Raw genomic sequence first — 20,853 nt, forward strand, 5'->3', positions numbered from 1 at the left:
CATGCGCATTCGGCCCCTAAGGCACAAATGGCTGGCTTTCAAATGGCCAACAACAAATCACAAACACTCGTACGCATCATCATTGTTCATTTTCTTAATTTTTCCACCCCCAAAACGAACATTAAAGTAATCAAATACAACTTTACTTCACAGTAAAACACAAAACATTTGTTTATTTTACTAGTCTAATACTTGGATAGTGTTCCTTGTCATTTTCATCTTAAACTTTAATTTGGACATCGATTTATTGAATGAAAATGAAATCATCTTTTTTTTTGTCACGTACAAAATTTGACCTTGACCTCTGCATTTGACCTGAGCGAACACACACTTTTAACAGCAAGTAGTGGAGTGGCCAGGGTGTGGTTTGGGTTATCTATGTCTTGCTCAGAGACACCACAGCCGTGTGTATAGGGATGGTCTTGAACTCGGGTTCCCAAGGTGGCAGGTGACGATTTGAACCGCTTGGTCATCGCTGCCCAAAACAAACAAACATACCGTTACTCATCAATGAGTACATCATGATGTATTAATACCCTGTATTTTAATGTTTATTTTATATTATTGCCAGGGGACTAAAGATAAAAAAAAATGATTTTTTTTTTCAAACCACGTTTTAGCATGCGTTTTGTGAAATTGCACTGTACCCTTTCAAATAAATGAATCTAAAGCCCTTTTTAAAGTACATTATTACAAGTGAAAGCAGCGATAGTAAAAGTTTATAGTTATGGGTGAAAATTGTAAAAGTAGTTAGTTGTGAAAGTACAGTAGTAGTCAAATATATTTACAGGTGAAAACAGTTTTGTTACTGGTGAAAGCAATTTTAGGGTCTTGTTGTAAAAGTAGTTGTAAAAGTATATAGTTCCTACTGGTTGTAGCGTGAAATAGTAAAAGTATAGACGTGAAAGCAGATTTGGTAAAGTCTCATTACTAGTAAAAGTACAGAAAATAAATAGGGAAAGTAGCTTTGTTTAAGTGTTACTTGTAGTCAAAAGTATACACAGTAGTTACTAGTGTAAATAGCCCCCTAACCCTCGTAGTGAAAATAGAAAGAGTGAGCTGCTAGCTAATTTAGCATTGTTAAAGTACATACAGCAGTTAGAAGTGCAAATAGATGTATTGTTGGTAGAGAAAACAGAAAGAGTATAAAGATACTAGTTTTGTTAAATCATATAGTAGAACATGCAAATAGTTGTATTGCAAGTAGTGAAAATAGCAGCACAAGTTTAATGTTAGTGGTGAAGGTAGTAGTAAAAGTTAGGTTACTAGTGAAAATTGTCTTGTGCAAGTTGTTACCAATACAAGTAGTTCCAAATATATAGCGACTGGTAAAAATAATAGTATCGTTGCAAGTGCAAGTTGAATGGTTGTTCATTCTAGAGTGATGTCACACAAATGTTAGATTGTGCCTCCCCCCATTTGAGGCTGACCCCCTCGACAACGCCACTTAGGCCCACCCCCTGGACTAAAGGCCGGGCTGTGATTGGTCAGAGGACCCATTGGACGTGCGAGGCCTGACCCAATCTAGAGTTAAGCAAGTGACAGGACAGTTGCAGAGACCAACCAGAGAGGTGGGCGGATGTTTTATTGTCATGACGGCTTTGACTTTGTTCTTGGATGGTGATTCAAAATGAGAGTAATCAATTCTGGTTCTTTTCTAAACTGTGATGGGCCAAGGAGCAGGGAAAGGAAAGTAGTACCACGGACAGAGACAACATGATGATGTTCATATACATCATCATGGTTGATGTTAAACTTGTTGTATGAGGGCCTTTGTGAAGTGGGGACAAAAAGTCTATCCTTCCATCTCTCCCTCCTTCCTCCCTTTCTTCCTTCCATCATCCCATCCCTGGCCTGGCCTGCACACGCACCCCTCCCCCATCCGGCCCAGGATGCTGCTTTGCATTTCATGGCTGAGTGGTGAAAGTCTGCAAGCTGCCTGCCGGTCGCCTCAGAAGCTTTCCGTGAAGCTGGCGGACATCGTCATGTCTCGTCTTGATGCCACTTCTTGCGCCCGGAAGTTCATGTTTGCCTTTCATCTTCTTGTGCTCACGTTTTGGCCAGTTGCCAACAACAACAGTAACGTGCCGACGGCTTCCCAGACCAGTGAAACGAGCAACCCTGAAAACAAGGCAAGAGATGAACATGTGGAGCCTGACACACCGTCTAATTCAGACACAAAAACACAAATATGTCAAATCTGATGCATTACTATTATTATTTGACGCACACACGCACACAAAGATAAACATGAGTCTGGCACGCACACACAAGATGGCAGCTCGCTCAAGTGAAAAGGTGAAAGAAAGGTGAAAGATGGGAAGCACGTGACAGGGAAGAATGAAATAAAAACAACTTTCAGAGGAAGAAAAAAAACAGACAGGGATGGCACATTTTAAGAGGCAAAGCTCCTCTTGTGTCCACAGTTCCTGCCCGCAGACTTGTTGACAAGTCATTTGAAAGCCCAAGAAGAGGCGCAATCATACCCGGAATCTCACATCCCACGGGTCCTTCCAGTCCAGAGTCTCCCTTGATTTGAGCCGCATCCCGATTGGTTTCCTGGCAGCTCGGAGGCCAGCCATCTTGGTGGCGTGACTGGGAATGGAGAGGCAAGGCTAAGCAATCGTCAGCCGGCAGCATCACAATGACCTCCACATGCCAGCCAGTCCAAACATTTTGCTTTTGCTCAAGCACTCAGCACCCTCCATATGGAAGATTTTTCAGCCATCTTTTTTTTTGTGCAAATTGAGACTTTCAGAACTTGACTGTAGTACCTTGTTGTGCCACAAAACATGCTGGGCAGCACCAAGCTCCACATGAAGACATGCAGCTTAACGAAGAAGCAGGAAGAAGAGGGAGAGAAGGCCCTCAACTAAACTTAACAATACAAAATTTTCAAACACAGAGCAAGGGTCACAATCAATTATCGATGCCACCCGATTGTAGCAAAGTTCTACATGACTCTCTTCAACTTACTCCAAGTTTGTCCTGAAAACAAAAAACAGCAATTAACGGATAATTAATGGTAATTAGACACTTTCAAACAACTGCTACTTTTACACACATGGAGCAATAACAACTATGCCAACGACATTTAGCATTATAAGTTAGCAATATTTAAGGTAGACAAATTCAGGTTTGGTTGAGCATTTCAGTTTTTAAATAATTCTCTTTTTTTTTTCTAAATCAGTTGACAGTTTTATATTAAACTCCAACTAAGACTGCCAAATACACACTAAGCCATGAAGAAAGAAACAAGTATGTTAGTTTAATTTAATGGGGTGAGTGTAGTTAAGATTGTCACACAACACCTTAGGAACCCTGGTTCAAGACCATCCCTGGACACCTGGATGCAGTGTCCTTGAGCAAGACACCGATACCCCAACTGCTTAAGCAGCCCTTTGCTCCAATGGGGGCCACTAACAATCTGTGTTTGTTGCGATGGGTGAAGTGCAGTTTCTTTTTTTGTACATGACAAGAAAAAAAAGACAAATCTTCTTCCTTTAATAATTGGCACCTTTTTATTTTTTTATATGTCACTACTTGCCTATTAGGATAATCTCACATTATCAGCAAATACAAATATAGTGAGGATTCTGTGGAAAATATCCCTTCCATATGGTACATTTTGGAATTAGTCAATGACGTTATGTCAAGCTGGGTGACAATATGGCGCCTGCACATGACACTGTCCAGTTCTGTTCAAATAAACAGCTTTAAGTTCAAGCAAGCACACTTGGACTCTTATTTTGAGAACTGTGTGAGGAACAAGGTGAAAATAGGCGCCAAGGAATACTTTGAAGTTTCTTAATACAGTTAAGTGTTTTGATGAGTTGAAATGTGCATTGTTTGTGGGAGGTGTAAAACTATTCTTACCTTCCCACAGGTCTGTTTTGTCAAGTTGCTGCCTTTGCTACTTTTGAGTCCAAAACAACAACAACCACATAGCATGTATGGCATTTTTTAAGGGCTTTAAACAAAGTTCTAAAACAATACAAACACATTTAAACACATAAAGCTGCACTTCCGGTCTAGTTCCATGACATCTGATAGGTGTCGCCACCAGCTGGACACTAAAAAGAATTGCACATAAACAGGGCTCCTTGGCTAATTCGAGAGGTATCTGGCCGGTGGCTGATTCCTCTGCAAACTTTATTTTGTTATGATGTAATTTATCATGAATTAACACCACAACAACATACCAGCGAATTATTGTTCTTTCTAAAGTGCTTCAGCAGTAAAACGGGCGGAGAAACTCCATATCCCAGAATGCCAGAGGAGTGCGCATGAGCACAAATCCGCCCAGGCGGCAAACTCGTGCGGATGTGTTGCTCCGTGAAATGGCGGCTTGAGAGAAGCTCGTTGAAATCGCTGCCGTGCTTCTTGTGATGCCACTTGGCCTGTGAAATCTCACCCGGACGCCTTCTTCCTTCACACGCACACTTCGGACTTGTGCCGACACGCAAGGTACAAGGAAATCCCTCCGACGGGGAACGAGTTAGCCGTCCGATGCTAACGTTAGCTCCCGATCGGGCTTGATTCAACAGGACGGTAGCCCCTTTTGGCTGATTGTCGCGGTCATGTTGACACGACAAGGCCCTCGAAAATCGACTTTTCACGGACTCAAGTTGACCTTACATGTCACTAGTGCTATACACACACACACACACGCGCGCGCCCGGCTGCGTATCACTATCACGTGACTTACGGCACATTTGACTTGTTTCTCTTGTTTTTTGTATCAATACGAATATGGGCGTATTTTGCAAAAACAAATGTATGAATGTGTTTGCTTACATTCATTGAGGAGAAGCAGGCAGCGCGTCTGCGTGTGAAGGTGCAAGTCCACGATGGGGCCGTGACCGGGTTGTTGCTGCGCATGCGCACTGCCCACTCAAAAGTCTACTCACGAGCGGAATTTGTGTGGTACAGGTGCGATGGCGAAGCGGATCGCAGACAATGAGCTGACGGACCGAAACTGGGACCAGCAGGAGGAGGGCGAGGAGGTGACGTCACATTTCCCCACTTTGCATCAGCATCAATGTGCGATCGGGTCTCATGAATGTTTGTCTTCCTAGGCCGGAACCTTCTCCGTGGCCACGGAAGACGTGATGAAAAACCGATCTATCAAGAGAGCCAAAAGGCGAACTGTTGCTGCTGAGGTAAATTGGATGACATCATCCTCTCCATCATCATCATGAACATATTGATGTGTTTAAGGGTGAGGCTGGTGGGGCCTTCAAAGGGTTCAAGGGTTTCTCGTTGAGCGCTTCCTCCACACCGTCGCCCTTCTCCACCTTCGGCAATGGTGGCTTCGGCTTGAGTGTGCTGACTAATGGGAGCAGCGGCGGCAGTGTTGCACCAAACACGCCGTCACCGTCTAAGACTGTAACCACACCTGGTGAGTCATCAGTGATATCACATCATTTAGAACTCAATTTTGTTACCATCAAATATTGTGTTTCCAAACAACTGACATTTTAAAAATCAACATCTTAAAAAACCTTTAAGTGTAGTAAAAGCAAGAAAAACTAAACATGGAAAATTGTAACATCTCAATTCAAATGCAGATGGCAGTTTTCAAGCAAAATTTGGAAGTGAACTGTGACATCGCTTTCTGTTAAGTGACAAAGTTCTCCTGTGACGTCATTTCCTGTACAGTTCACATTGCCTAACATAGCTATCACCTGTGACACTTCCTGCCGAGAGTGACATCTCTGGGTTTGAATTTGACGGTCATGTGACGTTTGACACCCGCGAACCTTTTTGGATCTTTCTTTGCTCAGGGCTGGCGTTTAACGGTTCCGCCTCCTCTGCTGGCGGCGGCAAGCTGGTGAGCGGCGGCAAGGAGTACAGCCGGCAGCTGACGGCTCTCAACTGTTCCGTCCGTGACTGGATTAGCAAACATGTGGACGACAATCCACTGTGCGACCTGCAGCCCATCTTTCGCGACTACGAGCGCCACCTTGCTACGATCGAGCGGCAGTACGGCGCTACCACCGCCGCAGCCACCGAAGACAAAAAGGCGGCGCCTCCCGCTTCCTCCTCCTCTGACGCCTTTTCTTTCAAGACTGACGACTCGCCCGCCGTCACGTTCAACTTCGGCCAGAAGGTGGACAGCTCCGTCCTGAAGACCACCGCGCCCGCTTTTTCCTTGTTCGGAGGCGCCGCGCAACCCTTTGCCAAGACAGACAGCAGCGCGCCTTCAGGTACACCAACAGGTAACGGCGAGTAGGAACAAACTCCAACGTTAATAATTGTCAATAAATGCCACAAGATGCCAGCAAAGCATGGCGTGACTCTCCACAACTTACTTCCACATAGTTCCTTGACTGCTAAAAATATTGATTCTTAGACGCACCGCAATATTATTGCCCCCAATTCAATTTTAAGTTGGAATCAAACTGATTTTTAAGGCTTTAATTTTTGTCCACATTTGTACATAACTCATGTTTTTTTTTTTTTTTACTTTTTGTACACCATGCATTGTTTTTTTTATGCAATTTAAAAAAAAACTGATGACTAATCTTCACATGGGCATAAAACTACTTTTTTAATGAATTGACAAAGCATTTAAATTCCTGAATTGCAAGCTTGAAAATCGCAATTGACATAAAGCTCCTCAACTCACATCAGCATAGTTGTTGCACCGAAGCAATACCTTTTATATGCCTGAGAACACTTCGCCAAATTAGGCGAATGAAAAGGTTCTGTTTTGTCAAGTATTTGTGCTGATACGTCATTTGTCATTTGCTTAGAGGAGAACGCGGGCGACGACACGTACGAGCCGCCCAAACCCGAGGTCAAAGAGATCAAAGAGGATGGCGCCTTCTACTCCCAAAAGTACGCATGGACGGTTGGCAACGCCTACCGTTTTTTGTGATGCTACGCTAACGCCGATTGGTCTACATTTGGCAGGTGCAAGCTGTTCTACAAGAAGGACGGCGAGTTTAAGGAGAAAGGCGTCGGCACGTTGCACCTCAAACACACAGCGGACAAGAAAACGCAGATGATCATCCGGGCCGACACCAACCTGGGTAAGGGCGGTCGAATGGTAACACTAGCGGTGATGTGCGCCGTAACACTTGTGGTCCCGTATCCCGCAGGACACATCCTCCTCAACATCCTGCTGTACGCCGACCTGCGCTGCTCGCGAGAGGGCAAGAACTACGTGATGGTGGTGTGCGTGCCCAATCCGCCCGTCGACGACAAGAATCCGGGCACCCCCGTCAGCCTCCTCATCCGTGTCAAGACGACGGAAGACGCTGACCAGTTGCATAACACTCTGGAGGAAGAGAAGAAGGGCTAAAGGCCACACACACACGCACACACAATCGGTTCCAGCAGATGTTGAGCTGAGACATTCCCTCCAGCTTTTATTATTTTTTTTAATTTTCCTGCTGAGCTGAACCACAAGGAGGGACTTTTGTTTTCCTCTCTCTCGCCATCACAGACTCTGACAGACAGACGGACTTTTTGTTGTTGTTGTTTTCTTTCCAAGTGTCCTTGGCACACCTGTTGGGAATAAATGGAAACGAGAAGCTTGTCTATCTGGTTTATTCTGTCAACAACGTTGGCGTTAAGAAATTGTTGGTGGTGCCGCGTGGCAGATGTGAAGGATGCCAATGTGTAGCAAAACATCAAAAGCACCGCTCATGTGACTGCATGAGTCATGTGATGGCTCAACACATGTTCGTCTTACAACTCAAGTCATTGAAAAGTCCAAAGGGCAACGTGTCTCTTACGGCGAGCGTCTCCTTCCTTTTTTAGCATCAGTGTGCCATGTTGGAAAGGCAGCGGCAACTCGGATGCGGCGCATTTACAGCCTGTCGAGTGACATCACTTTTACCAAGTCACAGTACTTGCTGGCAAGAGTGGAATCAATGATTAAAATTCCTATGATGTCACTTCCTGGCAAGTCACGTCACCGTTGAAAGCAACGCCACTTCCTCGTAAAAAGTGACATCACGAATTACAATCACTTGAGAATGTTTACTACTTCCAATCAGTGATATCACTTCCTGCCTGTCAGGCAGACCATTTCCTGTCACATCGCAAGTCAAGTGACATCACTTCCTGTCAAGTTTTTGCTGAGGTGTGATGGTGGAGATGAGCGTGAAGGAGGTACAGGAAGAAGAGGAGGCACTTGTTGGACAGCTGGTTGTTGACATCGGTCCGGTCCGGGCGTGGAGCTCGGGCGTGGCCCCCCGGGGGGGCGCCACTGCGCTCTCGGCGGCCTGATGCAGGGAGGCACTTGCTAGCGAGGCACCCGCGCCGCTGCCGGCGTTACGTCATCAAGATGGGCTTCTGACGCACCTCCAAGATGTCTGACACACACACAAAAAATCCCCCGCATTATTCACTCGTCCCCGACTCCTCAAACGCTACGGTAAGACGATGAAGGCATACCTGCGGTGATGCGGTGCAGCGGCAGCGTGACGTAGGTGAGGTGGGAGAAAAGCAGGAAGTCGTCGGCGTGGTTCAGCTTGAGCCACGATCCCACCAGTGAGCGACCCGTCCCCGACAGCGACCGTGAGCGCAGGTTGGTGGCGCTGTGGAGCTCTGAAACACGCGCGCGTTAGCCAGGCAGATTTGTTCACCTTTGAACTTTCGCCCTTACCTTCATCATCTTCCTCCCGGAAGAATTCCTCGCTGTCATTGGCCGAGTGTGATTTCTTCATCTCGGCCATCTTGTGGCGCGGCACCTTGCGCCGCAGCGACGGCGAGAAGAACGACGGCCGGTTCCTCTCAGGGGTCGGCGGCGTGCTGAACGATGTCACCTGCATGCAGGAAATCACAATAAAACACACAGGAAGTTGCAATCAGGCTGCAGGTGGGAAATCCAGGAAATGCCACAAGGAAGTGTCCGTGGGCTCACCCTGTCACGCGTAGGCGTGCCGTCGTCCTGGCCGCGCTGCGCGTCGGCTCCGTCCGGCACCCGGCTGACGGCCATCTCGGCATGACCTTTGCCCTGCGGCCCCTTCATGCGCACGAACTCCATGTTGTTGAACTTGTAGAAGCCGAAGGACATCCGCTGCGCCATCTTGGCCGCCACGCTCACCTGCGCCCCGAGCGGCTGCCGTGTTAGCTCCCCGCGAAGTTAGCGTGCCGCGCCGGCGGTCTCACCCGGTTGTCGTAGACCTTCCTGAGCGCCTCGTAGCGAATGGAACCCTGGAAGATGACGCCCTGGAAGGTGTTGGACTTGTCGCTGGCCACCAGCTCCACGCATACCATCTCGCCCTCGCCCACGCTCATGTCTTGAAACACCTGCGCCGCAATTGCACAGCTCACTGATTAACCCTGGATTGGTCGCCAGCCATTGCCAGCCAACATGACCGTGGCGTGGACTGGTCGCCAGTGAGTGCGGTTACCTCATCAAAGTTGTCAATCATGAAGAAAATGTTTGGGTAGCTGATCTTTGACTCCTCCCCTTTGCTGTCCATGGCGTGCTTGCTGGGAGACGCAAACACTTCCTGTGCGCCACAAGAAATGGAATGAGCGTGCTAATGCTAATGCTAACACAAAGGCTAAAGCCTCACCTGACATTTCTTCTTGTGCACATGGATGTCACCGGCATCCGAGCGTGTGCACACGGCGCACGTCACCACGTAGTCAAGCTGAAAGACACATGCGCACGTCACCACGTGCCCGGCACGTGTCTGCTTAATGTACATGTGTGTGCGTGTGTGTGTGTGTGTGTGTGCGACCTTCTGCAGGACGAGGTTGAGGTAGACGCTCTCCTCCCATTCAATGTCGGGGTCTCCAAGGCCCGGAAGCTTCTTGGAGTCTCGCCTGTAAACTTCCACCTCCACCTGTGACCCCCGCAAAACACAAACATGAATGATGACATCATCACAATCGTCATCTGACAAAATCATGGGAAAGGCGCTCACCTTCTTGCCATCGCTGTCATCCGTGTCCACGTACGCCAACTTCCTACGCACGTAGAACAGCATGTCGTCCTGCCGTGGGGCGCACTTCTCCATGAAGTACGTGGAGAACATCCACGTCCAGAACACGATGCGGTCATCCTTCACGCAACCTATGTAGACACACACACACACAGGGTTGATTAGCTTCTGTTAGGAAGATAGAGTCAAAGGAGGCAGTTGCCAAGCAACCACACACGGGATGTATAGTGTCTAGGTAAAAAAAAAACATACATTCTGAGAAGTACCGCAATTCTTATTCACACACACACACTGGGCATTCATTAATACACTGATCAGGGCCACTTGCACACGCACCCTTTCAAACCCACACAACCTCACAAAAGACAATCTCACACGTCCTTCCCCACACATGCACATGCTAGGCTAGGGAGCTACGGATGACGTCACACAATTTGGGGCGTCCTCCTGCGTGGTGACGTCATGGAGTTTCGACTTGTTGCTCGGTCACGTGACCGCCGGACACCGTTACGCTAATTTTTAAGAGCTCAAGTCACTCCCTTCCGTCATGCAAAACTCGTTAACGTGACGTAATCCAGCGACGTAATAAAGCGCGAGTCTGACCCAGGCCGCTGATCTCCTGGCGGACGTTGAGTCGGTTCCGCTCGTCTGCGATGGCCTTGAGCATCTGGCGCAGGGACGCGTCCAGTTCGGCGGAGTTGATGTCACTCGAGCCCGCTAGCGACGCCATGTCCTACTTGTGCGCCGACGCACCATGACAGGACGGTTCGGGTTCGGGTTCGACTCGGGTTCGACTTAGTCCCGCGGAGGTGTTCCGTTGTGTTGCTCGGCCGGAACCGCCCCTCTGACTTCCGGTAACAGGAGCCTCTTAAAGTGACACGAATGAGTTAGCCCTTGTGACGGGGACAAACTACAAATGTTGGTGATTTCATTGTTCTTTCAACAACAACAAAAAGTAAATAGTGAACGAAATTAAAGTTGAACATCATCTATTTTTGGGGGAGTACCTTTGATGTGTTGCTCAGTCACGTGATGTACGTAACTTCCGGGGACAGGTTCACTTCAACCAGCTGACAGGCGCGTCCCCAATCATGCGTTTACCCAAAAACAATTCAACCCTTATTTTGTATTTTCCCTGTATTTCAAAAAATATGCACATGAAAATAAAGTGTATCCTTAACCATTCTTCTACCATATAAAATATATCATTACAAGTTGTGTACATTTATATGCCAACACGGTGTGTGTGTTCTTGTACATGTTACCTTGTGTGGCCCATATTCCAGGTTTTTACTATCATTGTGGGGACCACTCGTGCTTTGTGGAGACATTTTGGCCGGTCCTCACAACTCAAGACCTCTTTTTGAGGGTCAAGATTTGGTTTTATAGTTTAGGTTTGAATTGGATTTTGGTTGGAGTTAGGATTAGGCAAGCAATTATGATGGTTAAGTTTAGTGTAAGGGGATAGGATATGCAATATGTCAATGGGATGTCCCCACTAGGAATTATGTGCAAGTGTGTGTATGTTTTGCGTTGTCAAGACAACTTGTGAAATGACCTGCAAAGACAGAACCAGAACGTCCCACTGAGGTAAAAATGGGAGGCGGCCGGAAGTGAAGCGGTGAAATAAAAACAAATGATAATGATTCAAGGTCATCTCAAGGTTAGTGTGCAATAACACTTGACTGAACAGATGCACGAACGGTGAAACCACATAAAGTATGATAACATAGCACTAAATGAAATAGGTCAACCAAGGGAACACTTGTCTGGATACTTGCTTGTGAATGTCAAGCAAAACGTTTTATTTTAAAACAGGATTTTATAATGCACAAAATAGGTTGAAATGGCACACGCTTTACATTTATACCAGTTAAGACACTCAACAGTCACACACCTAAAACAAACCACACATTAAGAAATTCCAATTATCATTGGTGAAATTGCACTTATAAGTTCAGAAATAACTACCGCGTTTTCTTCGTCTTCTCCCGTTAATAATCAAGTGAATTTGTCACACTGGGGACCAGAGGAAGAGAAATCACTTGACGTGTAGTCAAACATACTTGCAATCTCGATCAATTTTTAAAATTGCATTTTGCTCTTCTTATTGTGTTCTTTTCCAGTGACATTGATATGATGAACTCTCCCCAAACTGTTGGGATACAATAGTTCAACTGGTGGTCATGTGATCTGTTTGACTACTTCCTGTATCAGCTCAGGATAAAAATGATTACAGCAAAACATGACAAGAATCCTTCAATAATTTGGAAGACAATTTAGGACAGCGCTCCTTCGGTGCAGTACAGCTGGTAGAGAGTGCGGCTCAAAGCTGGACCCAGATTCCTTGGGAAACAAAGTGGCAGATTTTTTACGTCTTTAGAGGAAATTGTGTGCGCATCATGTTGGGGATTGAGATCAGGAGGAGTTCATATCCAAACCCAATAAGCACAAAAAAATTTAAAAAAAAGTGTGATTCACTATTGGCAGTGGAAATTGATCAAGCACTAATCTGCCAGCAACAGACCCTCTCAAGTTTTTTTTAAAATAATTGGTAGCAAAATGCCACCAGATGGCAGCGTTGCTTTGTGATAAGATTTGTTTAGTGAACTCGTAATTCCAATTATCTTTCCAATTTTTGTAACATGTTTTCATGAGATTTAAAAATGGCACTTGAAAATACGGCACTGGCCACCAGGGGCAATCATCATCAATCATAAAGACAAAAAGAAGACTTTCACAACTACTGTATCGGGCAGTAAAATTATTTGCTTTTTGCAAAGACTAAAGAATGGGAGTATTGTTATATTGTCTGTTCTAGATGATGTGCATTATTTGTCTTCAAATATATTATAACTTTGCAACCAACGAATATTATTGGCCAACCTGTTGAGCCTCCCGTATCGAATGGTGGACAGCAGCTTTTCCTTGCCTGCTTCACTTGCACACTCGCCGTACGCCGTCAGGAGACTGAGGAGGGAAGATTGAAGATTAGCAGCTGACCCCCAATCCCCCCCCCCCCCGCCCCCACCCCGGCGGCGTTCGCAGAGCAAGTCAAATACCTGTGCGGCGTGCTGTATCTCTCCAGAATGGCTGCCGCTTTGTCTGCGGACAAGCCGCTCACTTGCATCAACTGTCTGGCAAATGCTTCACGCACCGTCTGACTCTAAACCAGACACAGCGCGCAAATTGTCAGTCGCTTGGCCTGCGGGGCGCGACGGCGAAAAGCAGCCTTCTCACCTTGTTCTTGATGGCGCCGTAGTTAAACTCGGCGAAAGACAGGAGGGCGCCATCGTCGCGGCGGTCCAGGTCGCCGTTCAGCTCGCGCGAGTGACACACCAGCGTGCGCTTCTGTTGATTCCAGTTCATACGCATTTCATTCATTTTGCCGTCTAATATTTTTGCCATTATTTGTATTTTTTTTGTGTGTCTAAGACTGGTGCTTTGTAAGTTATTATTGGTACTTTCGTAGGTGAGCAGTACGTCGTGACTGGCCGACATCTGGCCCTGACGGAGGCCCGTTTTGAGAGAGAGAGAGAGAGAGAGAGAGAGAGAGAGAGAAATAACATGACGGACTAAGGATAACATTTTGTCTCAGCTTGAAAAAATATTTTTGTATTTTTACAAAAAAAAAAAACTCCAGTCAAATATTTGTTTCCCCCCCATCTAATATTCGAGCATTTTTAGATATTATTTGTATTTTTTCTCTAATAAAGTACTTTTAGCTACCATTTGTGCATTTTGCGTGTTTTTTATTATTGTCACCTATCAACTTTTTCCCTAATCTAAGTAATGCATTTCCTTCTAATATTTGTGAATTGTTCATATATTTGGGCATTTTTCCAATATCTGCATAAATATATTTTATAATTTTGTGTATTTTTTTGCTAATAAAGGAGTTTTAGCTACTATTTGTGCAGTTTGTCACTTTTTTTTACTCACGACTGCCACCTCTGGCCCAAAGCATAACTGCAGCACCTGCGTAAGGGTCGTTCATGGTGCGCCGTGCGAGTACGTGCACGATCTTAAAAGGAACCCCGACTGTCATGACAAGTTTGCTGCTCTATATTATCGATTTGGTTGTTTCTAACGTAACGATGAGATTAATTTTTCTGCAATGTGAAACGCCTTCAAAGAAAAGCAAGTTAAGCCTCATTGCGTTTTTGCAACATTTTGTCACCCTCCCCAACGCCGTGCTCTCGACATTCACCAGACGCATTCAAGAGTTTTGATCGTCCCTTTAGGAACGCTACGGAGACTTACCTTGCTTTCTTTATAGACATTTTACATGTAGAGAGCCGCCACCATTCTAGGTCACTACGCACTGAATGCTTTGCGACATAAATAACAATGGCGTTAAAGTTTCTACAAAATGTATTAAACTGGAAATGATTTTTGAAAAATGTATCTCATGGTTATGTTAGTAACAACCAAATAAATAATATAGAGCAAGACGTCACCCTTTTTCCGTCTAATATTTGTGTTCTTTTTTTTTAAATCTTGTGTATCTAATAAGATATGTTTATCCTATTATTTGGTATTTTCTTTCTTTTCTTTTTTTTTTCTTGGCGAGCTCAGTATTGTTCATTCGGTAATTTTACTGATTCGACATGTCATCTTCATTGCTCTCTTTTTTATTTTTATTTTGTGTGTGCGTGTGTATGCGTGTGTGCATGTGTGCGAGTGTGTACTCATTAGTTCACCTAAAACCTATTCAAAATCCCATACCGTTCACCTAAACCGAATACTTCAGAATCCAGTCGTGAGGTTGTCAGGAGACCCGAGGAAGGATCAAAGAAAAGAAAGGAAAGTGAAATCCAGCACCGACCAGACATTACCTACTACCCACCGGGTTACCAACAAGAGTCTTTCACCAACCATTTTTAGGCAAATATTTATTTTTGCATTTTTTGGCAAATTTTTTAAAAATAATTTTGAAAATGAATCGGTTCAGTTCTCATTTGATTGCGGAGGTTCTAGCTGACGTTTTAACGTGCAGCTGTTCAATTTGCAAATCCGTCAAGCATCATCACAACAGGCGCGTGCATGAGCGAGGCGTCGCCTGACCTGGTACAGTCTGGTGAGGTGTCTCGTCATGATGGCGAGGTAGGCCGCCGACTCCTTGACGTCCCGCACCCGCTTGACGAAGAAGCCGTCCACCACCTGCGTGTTGGCGATGGCCTGCCGCAGCGTCATTTCGGGGAGGCTCAGGTGGGACGCCGACTTCCCGTGCCCCTCCACCAGGTAGATGGGCCTGCGCAGGCCGCACCTCTTCAGGCGAAACTGACACAGGAATACAGTACACCGGGTTATGAAAGAAAAAAATAACTCTTTGCGGTGTTTAATACTTATGTTGACTCCAAGAGGGATTTTTTTTTTTTAGTCTGTGCTATATTTGCAATACTGTGGTGAATCTGTTACACAGAGTTTGACAAAAAATTTGGGAAGAATATAAATCAAATTCATCTGTTCTAGACACTGAAAAATAGCAACAGAAATACATTTTATAGGAAGTAAATACAGTTTTACATACTACAGCAGTGTAAAATAGATATAAATGGTTAATGAAGTAAACTCAAGGTCTGCTCGGCAACACTCAGAAAAGTTGGGTCGACATCAGCAAAACATCCTGTGAACCGTCAGGCCGTCACAATAAAAGCACGCTACAAACTACTTTGTGCCTACTTATTGTTAAATAAGCCAACCTTTGGCCCATGAAAGTGTGGTTAGACTTGTGATGATACTGCATGCTTTTATTTTGAAGGTCTACATTTTGACAGGACGCGTTATGCCTAATTGAATAAATAAGTGTTGTCTTGGAATCGTGATGTCAAAATGTAGTCATGTAATGTCATGTTTAAGGTAAAGTGTGGTTAGACTTGTCATGATACTGCGTGCTTTTATTTTGAAGGTCTAAATTTTGACAGGACGTGTTATGCCAAATTGAATAATTAAGTGTTGTCTTGGAGTCGTGATGTCAAAATGTAATCATGTAATGTCGTGTTTAAGGTTTGTCCTGGAATTTGTGGTGAAAATAAAGTTGTTCTTATCTGACCTTTTGCTCCCTAAAGCGTCCGTCGATGATGCTGCCGCACAGGTCGTCCATCCGCTTCCTTTCAATGATGTAATCGAGGACCAGCTCTCTGCCTTTGCTCGCTCGCGAGCGATCTACGGAATCTTTCACGTCAGCGTCCACAGACTCCACTCACAGGCGGCGGAACAGCTGAATGAGAGTAGAAATCGCACCTGGCGCAGGCGTGACCTTCTCCCGGGCCACCCACAGGAAGTCGCCCACGTTGAGCTTCCTGACGTCAAAGCTGACGCGGCTCCTCTGCAGCTCTGTGACCAGCTCCTGTTTGCAGTGGCGGCTGCCGCTGTGGGCGCACCGGCACATGATGAAAGGCGCCGGCTAAACGAGATGAAAATGTGAGCCGCCGCGCTCACCCGGTCGTCTCGGAGACATCCACGCAAAGGACAATGTCGAAGGTCCCGGCGAGGAGGCGTCGTCCGTGTGACTGCCTGAAAGAACACTCATTTAAAAGCCCCATTTGCACTTTTAAAATAATAAAACGTCACAAGTGATTGCAAACCTCAAAGCTACCACTAGAGGATCAAAGTTTGAGAACCACTGCTTTACTGTCCTACTTACAGTACTCCGTCTTCCACGTTGTCATCCTCTTCGTCACTCACAGTGAGGTCTACGGCCACAGGGCAACTCTCCTCTTCGTCTTCATCATCCTCGTCCTCCAGAGCCGCTTTGGATGCACACGCCGCCAAATCCAGACGGCGTGCCAAAGACACGCCTTCCTCCGTCAGAGAGTAGCTGACAAGACAAAGACCATTTTTCACCTAAAGTATTTGACATTTTTGTCTATTATTTAGTTTTCCCCCCTGATATTTTTGTATTGCTCTGTCAGATTTTTGTAAATCTTTCTGTTCATCTAACATTAGTTTTTTGTCAAACGTTCATGCTTTTTAGCCTGTTTTTTTGGTCAAGTGTTTGTGTAATTTCTTTCTGGTTTTGAGTCTTTTCTAATATTTGCAAGGGGGTTCGGTTTAGTGATCTAATTGTGATATATTTTTTAAAACTCTGCCATTAGTATATATTTTTTGACTAAATGTATGTCTTCATTTAAAAAAAAATCTAACTTTTGTGACCCCCCCCCCATCTAATTTAGTTTTTTTGTCAACTTCTTTAATTTGCATTTGATTATTTTTGTCATATTTTGTTTTCATTCCTTTTTTCTTTTTCTTTTTTAAAGGTTTGTTGTGTATCTTGTTCTTTACTAAAATGAGTGTATTCTTTCGTTTTGGGTCATCTTTGTGGATTTTCCCCATTTCCCCCCCATCTAGTTTTTGTGTAGTTTTCCAGTTTTTTTGTTTAGCTTTTCTAATATGATTTTTCTTTCCAATACTTTTGGAGGTCTATTACTTGTGTATTTTTCAACTAATTTTAGTGTATCTTTCCTAACCTGTTATTCTTCTCATTTGTTTGTATTTTTGGGATAACTTTAGTGTATTGTTCCATTATTTTTTGTCAAAAAATATTGGCATACTTTTTGTCTCCTTTTTATATATATCGTTCCTATTAGTCACAATTTTTTTCTGTCAAGTAAATGTTGTAATTCTTTGTGTATTTACAAATTTTTCATTGAATGGTTCAATTTGTCTAACCATCATTCAATTCCTTCCAATATTTTTGTATTGCTTGGTCGAATATATTTTAGCACCTGGTCTAATATTTGTGTATTTTTTCATCTGATATTTGTCTATTTTTAGTATTATTAATTATTGACGGAACATTTGCCAAATTATTTGTGGAAAGGTACCGTGCAGGATTATGTGTCTTCATCAGTAGGTTCCTCTTGATCAGGGTGGCAACAGTGGACCAGGCCGCATACTTACTTCCGAGCTCTGGCTACGGGTGGAGAAAGCAGAGACGTCCTGAGTTGCCTTGGCACGGTTCGAAAAGTTTATTGGAAGTGAAGCCGCTGAGCGGGACTGACCACCGTGAAGGATTTGTCGCAGAGATGCTGCGCCTGGGCCTGCAGCTCCATCTTGAACATGAAACCTTTACTGCCCGCCTTCTGTACATAAACAATGATGCTCGCTATTTGAGTTGCAAAATAAAGGCACATGGGACCGTGATCATATAACCTGCGAGTGTCTGTAAAGTGTGAGCAGCACAGCGTAACCGCCGGATCCTTTTTGGGGTGCGTACTCCTTCTTCTTTCTCTTGGTCACTCCTTTAGCTTTTTTCTCTCCCTGGGTCATTTTACAAAGAAAACCATCACTGAGACACTTTATGCATTTGTTTCCATCTGGCACACTTTTCACTTATAAAAGCAGCACTTCAAAAGTTGCTGAATACGCTTTTTTTTTTTGGTGATAGTCTTTCACCTTCATGCTGGGACCTGAACTCTCATCGTAGGTGTTGTTAGGAGGTGAAGCTTCTCTGCGGACATCCACATTCTCACCTGAGGGAGGGACGAGGTTGTGTTGGATGTGTGGAGTGTTCTGTCTCTTTTGCAATTCATCACAAATTTAAGCTGTTATATTATTGTATTGTCTGTGTAGCACTGTTTTTGCATTTATTGTAATTGTTTTTTTTGTTTTGTTTTTTATCTAATACTGTATTTTGTATAATACTTATATTTTCAATTATCATTGCTATGTCATTTTTGTCTTTTAGTTATTGTAATATTCATGTGCTTTTGTGCAAAATGTTTTTATTTTTATTCATTTACTATTTTTAAGTTTTCAACTAGTCTTTGGGGATTTGTGATCTGCTTTTGTGAAATTGTTTCCCCTCTAATATTTTCAATTTCTTTAATCTTATTTAGAGTTGTTCCAATACCGATACCGTTATTGGGAGAGGCCCCGATACCGCATTAAAACAGTGGTATCGGCATCGGCAAGTACTAACAAGTAACATGCCAATACCATTATTTTCTACGCTAATATAGAACATTGGATGCAGCATCTTGTGTCTTGCTTGGGCACGACATTCACTGATGTGTGACGTGTTCACTGCATGCCGAGCCAATATATCCTATTGGCCCTTGAATGTTCTGAACCAATGACAGGGCAGCTTTTTCATGTTGAAAAAACAAAAACAAAAAACAAGGAATCGTTACGGTATCGGCTGATACTGCAAAAAAATCTGTATCGGGTGCCAAAAAACAGTATCGGAAAAACACTAATTTTATTTAGCATTTTTTGTGAATTCTTATTTTTCATTTGTTGTAATATTTGTGTCGGTTTGTGTCCAATCTATATACCGGTATGTTTTTTAATCTATTATTTTTGTAGGTTTCATTTGATTTTTTTTTTCATCTTATATTTTGCTTAATTTGTGTTTCAAAAATTATGTATTTTGTGTCTATCAATGTTTTCTTAATGCCTGTAGTTGTATTTTGTGTCATTTCTCATTATTTTGTGATTTTGTTCTAATATTTTTTATTCATCACAATATTCATTAAATTTTAATCTAACAAAAATACATGCAGATGAAAATTACAAATGATTATATTTGTAATTTTCATCTGCATGTATTTTTGTCAACTATTTTGTGTTACGTCTTTATCAGATGTAAAAAAAAAAATGTTTTTTTGTCGATTTTGTATGAATTTCCTAATATTTTTCTGGTAAGATTTTGTGAAAATAAAGTATTTTTGTTCAATATGTGATTTTTATATCTAATATTTTATCTCTCTCCCATTTTTCACGATATTTCTGTGTATTCTGCATTTTGTTTGTTTGTGCGATATTTAATTTTTTTTTAATTCTTAAGTTCTACCAATAAACTGTTGAATTCCACTGAATACCGATAACTACTATTACTTCATTATACGACAAATTTGAACTGGAAAACAAATCTTCTCTGTAATCATGTATGTTCAGTATATCTTACCACACTTCCTGTAGTGTTGTTGCATCTTTGAGTCCAGGATCTTGCATATACCATCTCCAAAGTTCTGCAGGATTTTGGCCTCTTTAGCATCCCGAAGAGGAAGAGGATATTTATTCAGAGAACTGATGGCCTGAAAATAAACATGAGTCAGAAATTTTGTTCACCAATTAATTGAAATGTAGTTGTCGAATTAATATGACTAAAATAAGATTATTATTTTTTCTTTAGCTGCTTCAATGTCATATCGCTCTGGCCTAGGCGGCTGACATTCTTCAAAGAAATTCAATTAGAAATTCACCAAAAACATCCAAGTTCAATGGAGGTAAGAAACATGTTAACACGTTTGTGATTGAAATAACTTTTTGATTTCTGGAAATATGACCTCCCAATGCTGCAAAGTCAACAAACTAAATGTTTCACTTCTATACAACCGATACAATGGTTTGAAAAGCTGTTGGACCAATGATTATAATGTTATCATTGACGTTTGTTCAAAATAATTTTATTCCCAATTCATAACAAACGGTTTACATGTACTTTTTGGGAAAGAGTAAAATATAAAAAAAAATTTAAACCAACATTCAGAACTGAAATGTATTTAATTATTTATTTTAATAACACCGAAGGTACCTTCTGGTATGTGTACTGTATCTTTTGGCCTTTCTCCCTGGCCTCGTCTCGGAGTTCAGTGAGCCACTTGAGGAACAACGGGTTCGGGCACGCCGGCAGCGGACGTTTGCGGCCCAAAAGGACCGGCTCGGGGTTGGACATGTCGCTGGATGAGAAATGAAGTGAAACAGTCGCACCTGTGTCACGTACACGCTAGACGGCGCTCATACATGTGGGCTTGATACATGAACGCCTACTCCGTCCGCACATGACCTACAAAATCCGCATAGTCAAACACTCCTTTTAAAAGTTAATTAAGTTTTTTATCCGCGCTTTGGTCCAAATGAAAGCTTCCCAGGCACTACTTCCTGTTTTGTCACAAAGAGAAGACATCAGACGACGCAGCTAAAAGATATGTCG

General features: G+C 43.5%; 3 protein-coding genes and 1 long non-coding RNA gene across 7 annotated transcripts; 1 reads left to right on the forward strand and 3 right to left on the reverse strand.

The window, feature by feature from the left end:
* Positions 1-1,564: 1,564 nt before the first annotated feature.
* On the reverse strand, positions 1,565-4,970 carry LOC147159761 (uncharacterized). 2 transcript variants are annotated; one of them, XR_015090563.1, is made up of 3 exons: positions 4,798-4,970; positions 2,487-2,595; positions 1,565-2,121 (listed from the first exon to the last, which is right to left on the reverse strand). It is a non-coding gene; the product is annotated as an uncharacterized LOC147159761 (long non-coding RNA). The 2 variants fall into 2 exon arrangements; XR_015090562.1 differs by lacking the exon at positions 4,798-4,970 and adding an exon at positions 3,877-4,700.
* Positions 4,270-7,541, forward strand: nup50 (nucleoporin 50). Of its 2 annotated transcripts, none has more exons than XM_086060024.1 (8): positions 4,270-4,467; positions 4,933-5,006; positions 5,079-5,162; positions 5,221-5,401; positions 5,787-6,209; positions 6,759-6,843; positions 6,919-7,037; positions 7,107-7,541. In XM_086060024.1, the coding sequence occupies exons 2-8, from the start codon at positions 4,938-4,940 to the stop codon at positions 7,307-7,309; spliced, it is 1,164 nt and encodes a 387-aa protein (XP_085916150.1). In that variant the 5' UTR covers positions 4,270-4,467; positions 4,933-4,937; the 3' UTR covers positions 7,310-7,541. The 2 variants fall into 2 exon arrangements, with proteins under 2 accessions (XP_085916150.1, XP_085916149.1); XM_086060023.1 differs by having other exon boundaries at positions 4,273-4,467; positions 5,787-6,221.
* Positions 7,542-10,769, reverse strand: kiaa0930. Of its 2 annotated transcripts, none has more exons than XM_086060021.1 (10): positions 10,515-10,769; positions 9,894-10,042; positions 9,708-9,812; positions 9,540-9,617; positions 9,372-9,473; positions 9,127-9,267; positions 8,879-9,061; positions 8,621-8,780; positions 8,410-8,562; positions 7,542-8,327 (listed from the first exon to the last, which is right to left on the reverse strand). In XM_086060021.1, exons 1-10 carry the CDS (start codon positions 10,639-10,641, stop codon positions 8,287-8,289), a joined length of 1,239 nt encoding a protein of 412 aa, XP_085916147.1. In that variant the 5' UTR covers positions 10,642-10,769; the 3' UTR covers positions 7,542-8,286. The 2 variants fall into 2 exon arrangements, with proteins under 2 accessions (XP_085916147.1, XP_085916148.1); XM_086060022.1 differs by lacking the exon at positions 10,515-10,769 and adding an exon at positions 10,164-10,327.
* Positions 10,770-11,670: 901 nt separating this feature from the next.
* Positions 11,671-20,816, reverse strand: mus81 (MUS81 structure-specific endonuclease subunit). The gene is made up of 15 exons (XM_086058388.1): positions 20,455-20,816; positions 19,825-19,954; positions 18,312-18,388; positions 18,069-18,176; positions 17,918-17,998; positions 17,741-17,829; positions 16,561-16,734; positions 16,356-16,430; positions 16,158-16,285; positions 15,967-16,079; positions 14,979-15,194; positions 13,152-13,262; positions 12,974-13,077; positions 12,798-12,881; positions 11,671-12,257 (listed from the first exon to the last, which is right to left on the reverse strand). The coding sequence occupies exons 1-15, from the start codon at positions 20,593-20,595 to the stop codon at positions 12,191-12,193; spliced, it is 1,698 nt and encodes a 565-aa protein (XP_085914514.1). The 5' UTR covers positions 20,596-20,816; the 3' UTR covers positions 11,671-12,190.
* Between the last annotated feature and the right edge of the window lie 37 nt (positions 20,817-20,853).

Source organism: Leptonotus elevatus, chromosome 17, assembly GCF_054856555.1.
Source record: "Leptonotus elevatus isolate MCC_2025b chromosome 17, RoL_Lele_1.0, whole genome shotgun sequence".
Lineage (NCBI taxonomy): Eukaryota > Metazoa > Chordata > Actinopteri > Syngnathiformes > Syngnathidae > Leptonotus > Leptonotus elevatus.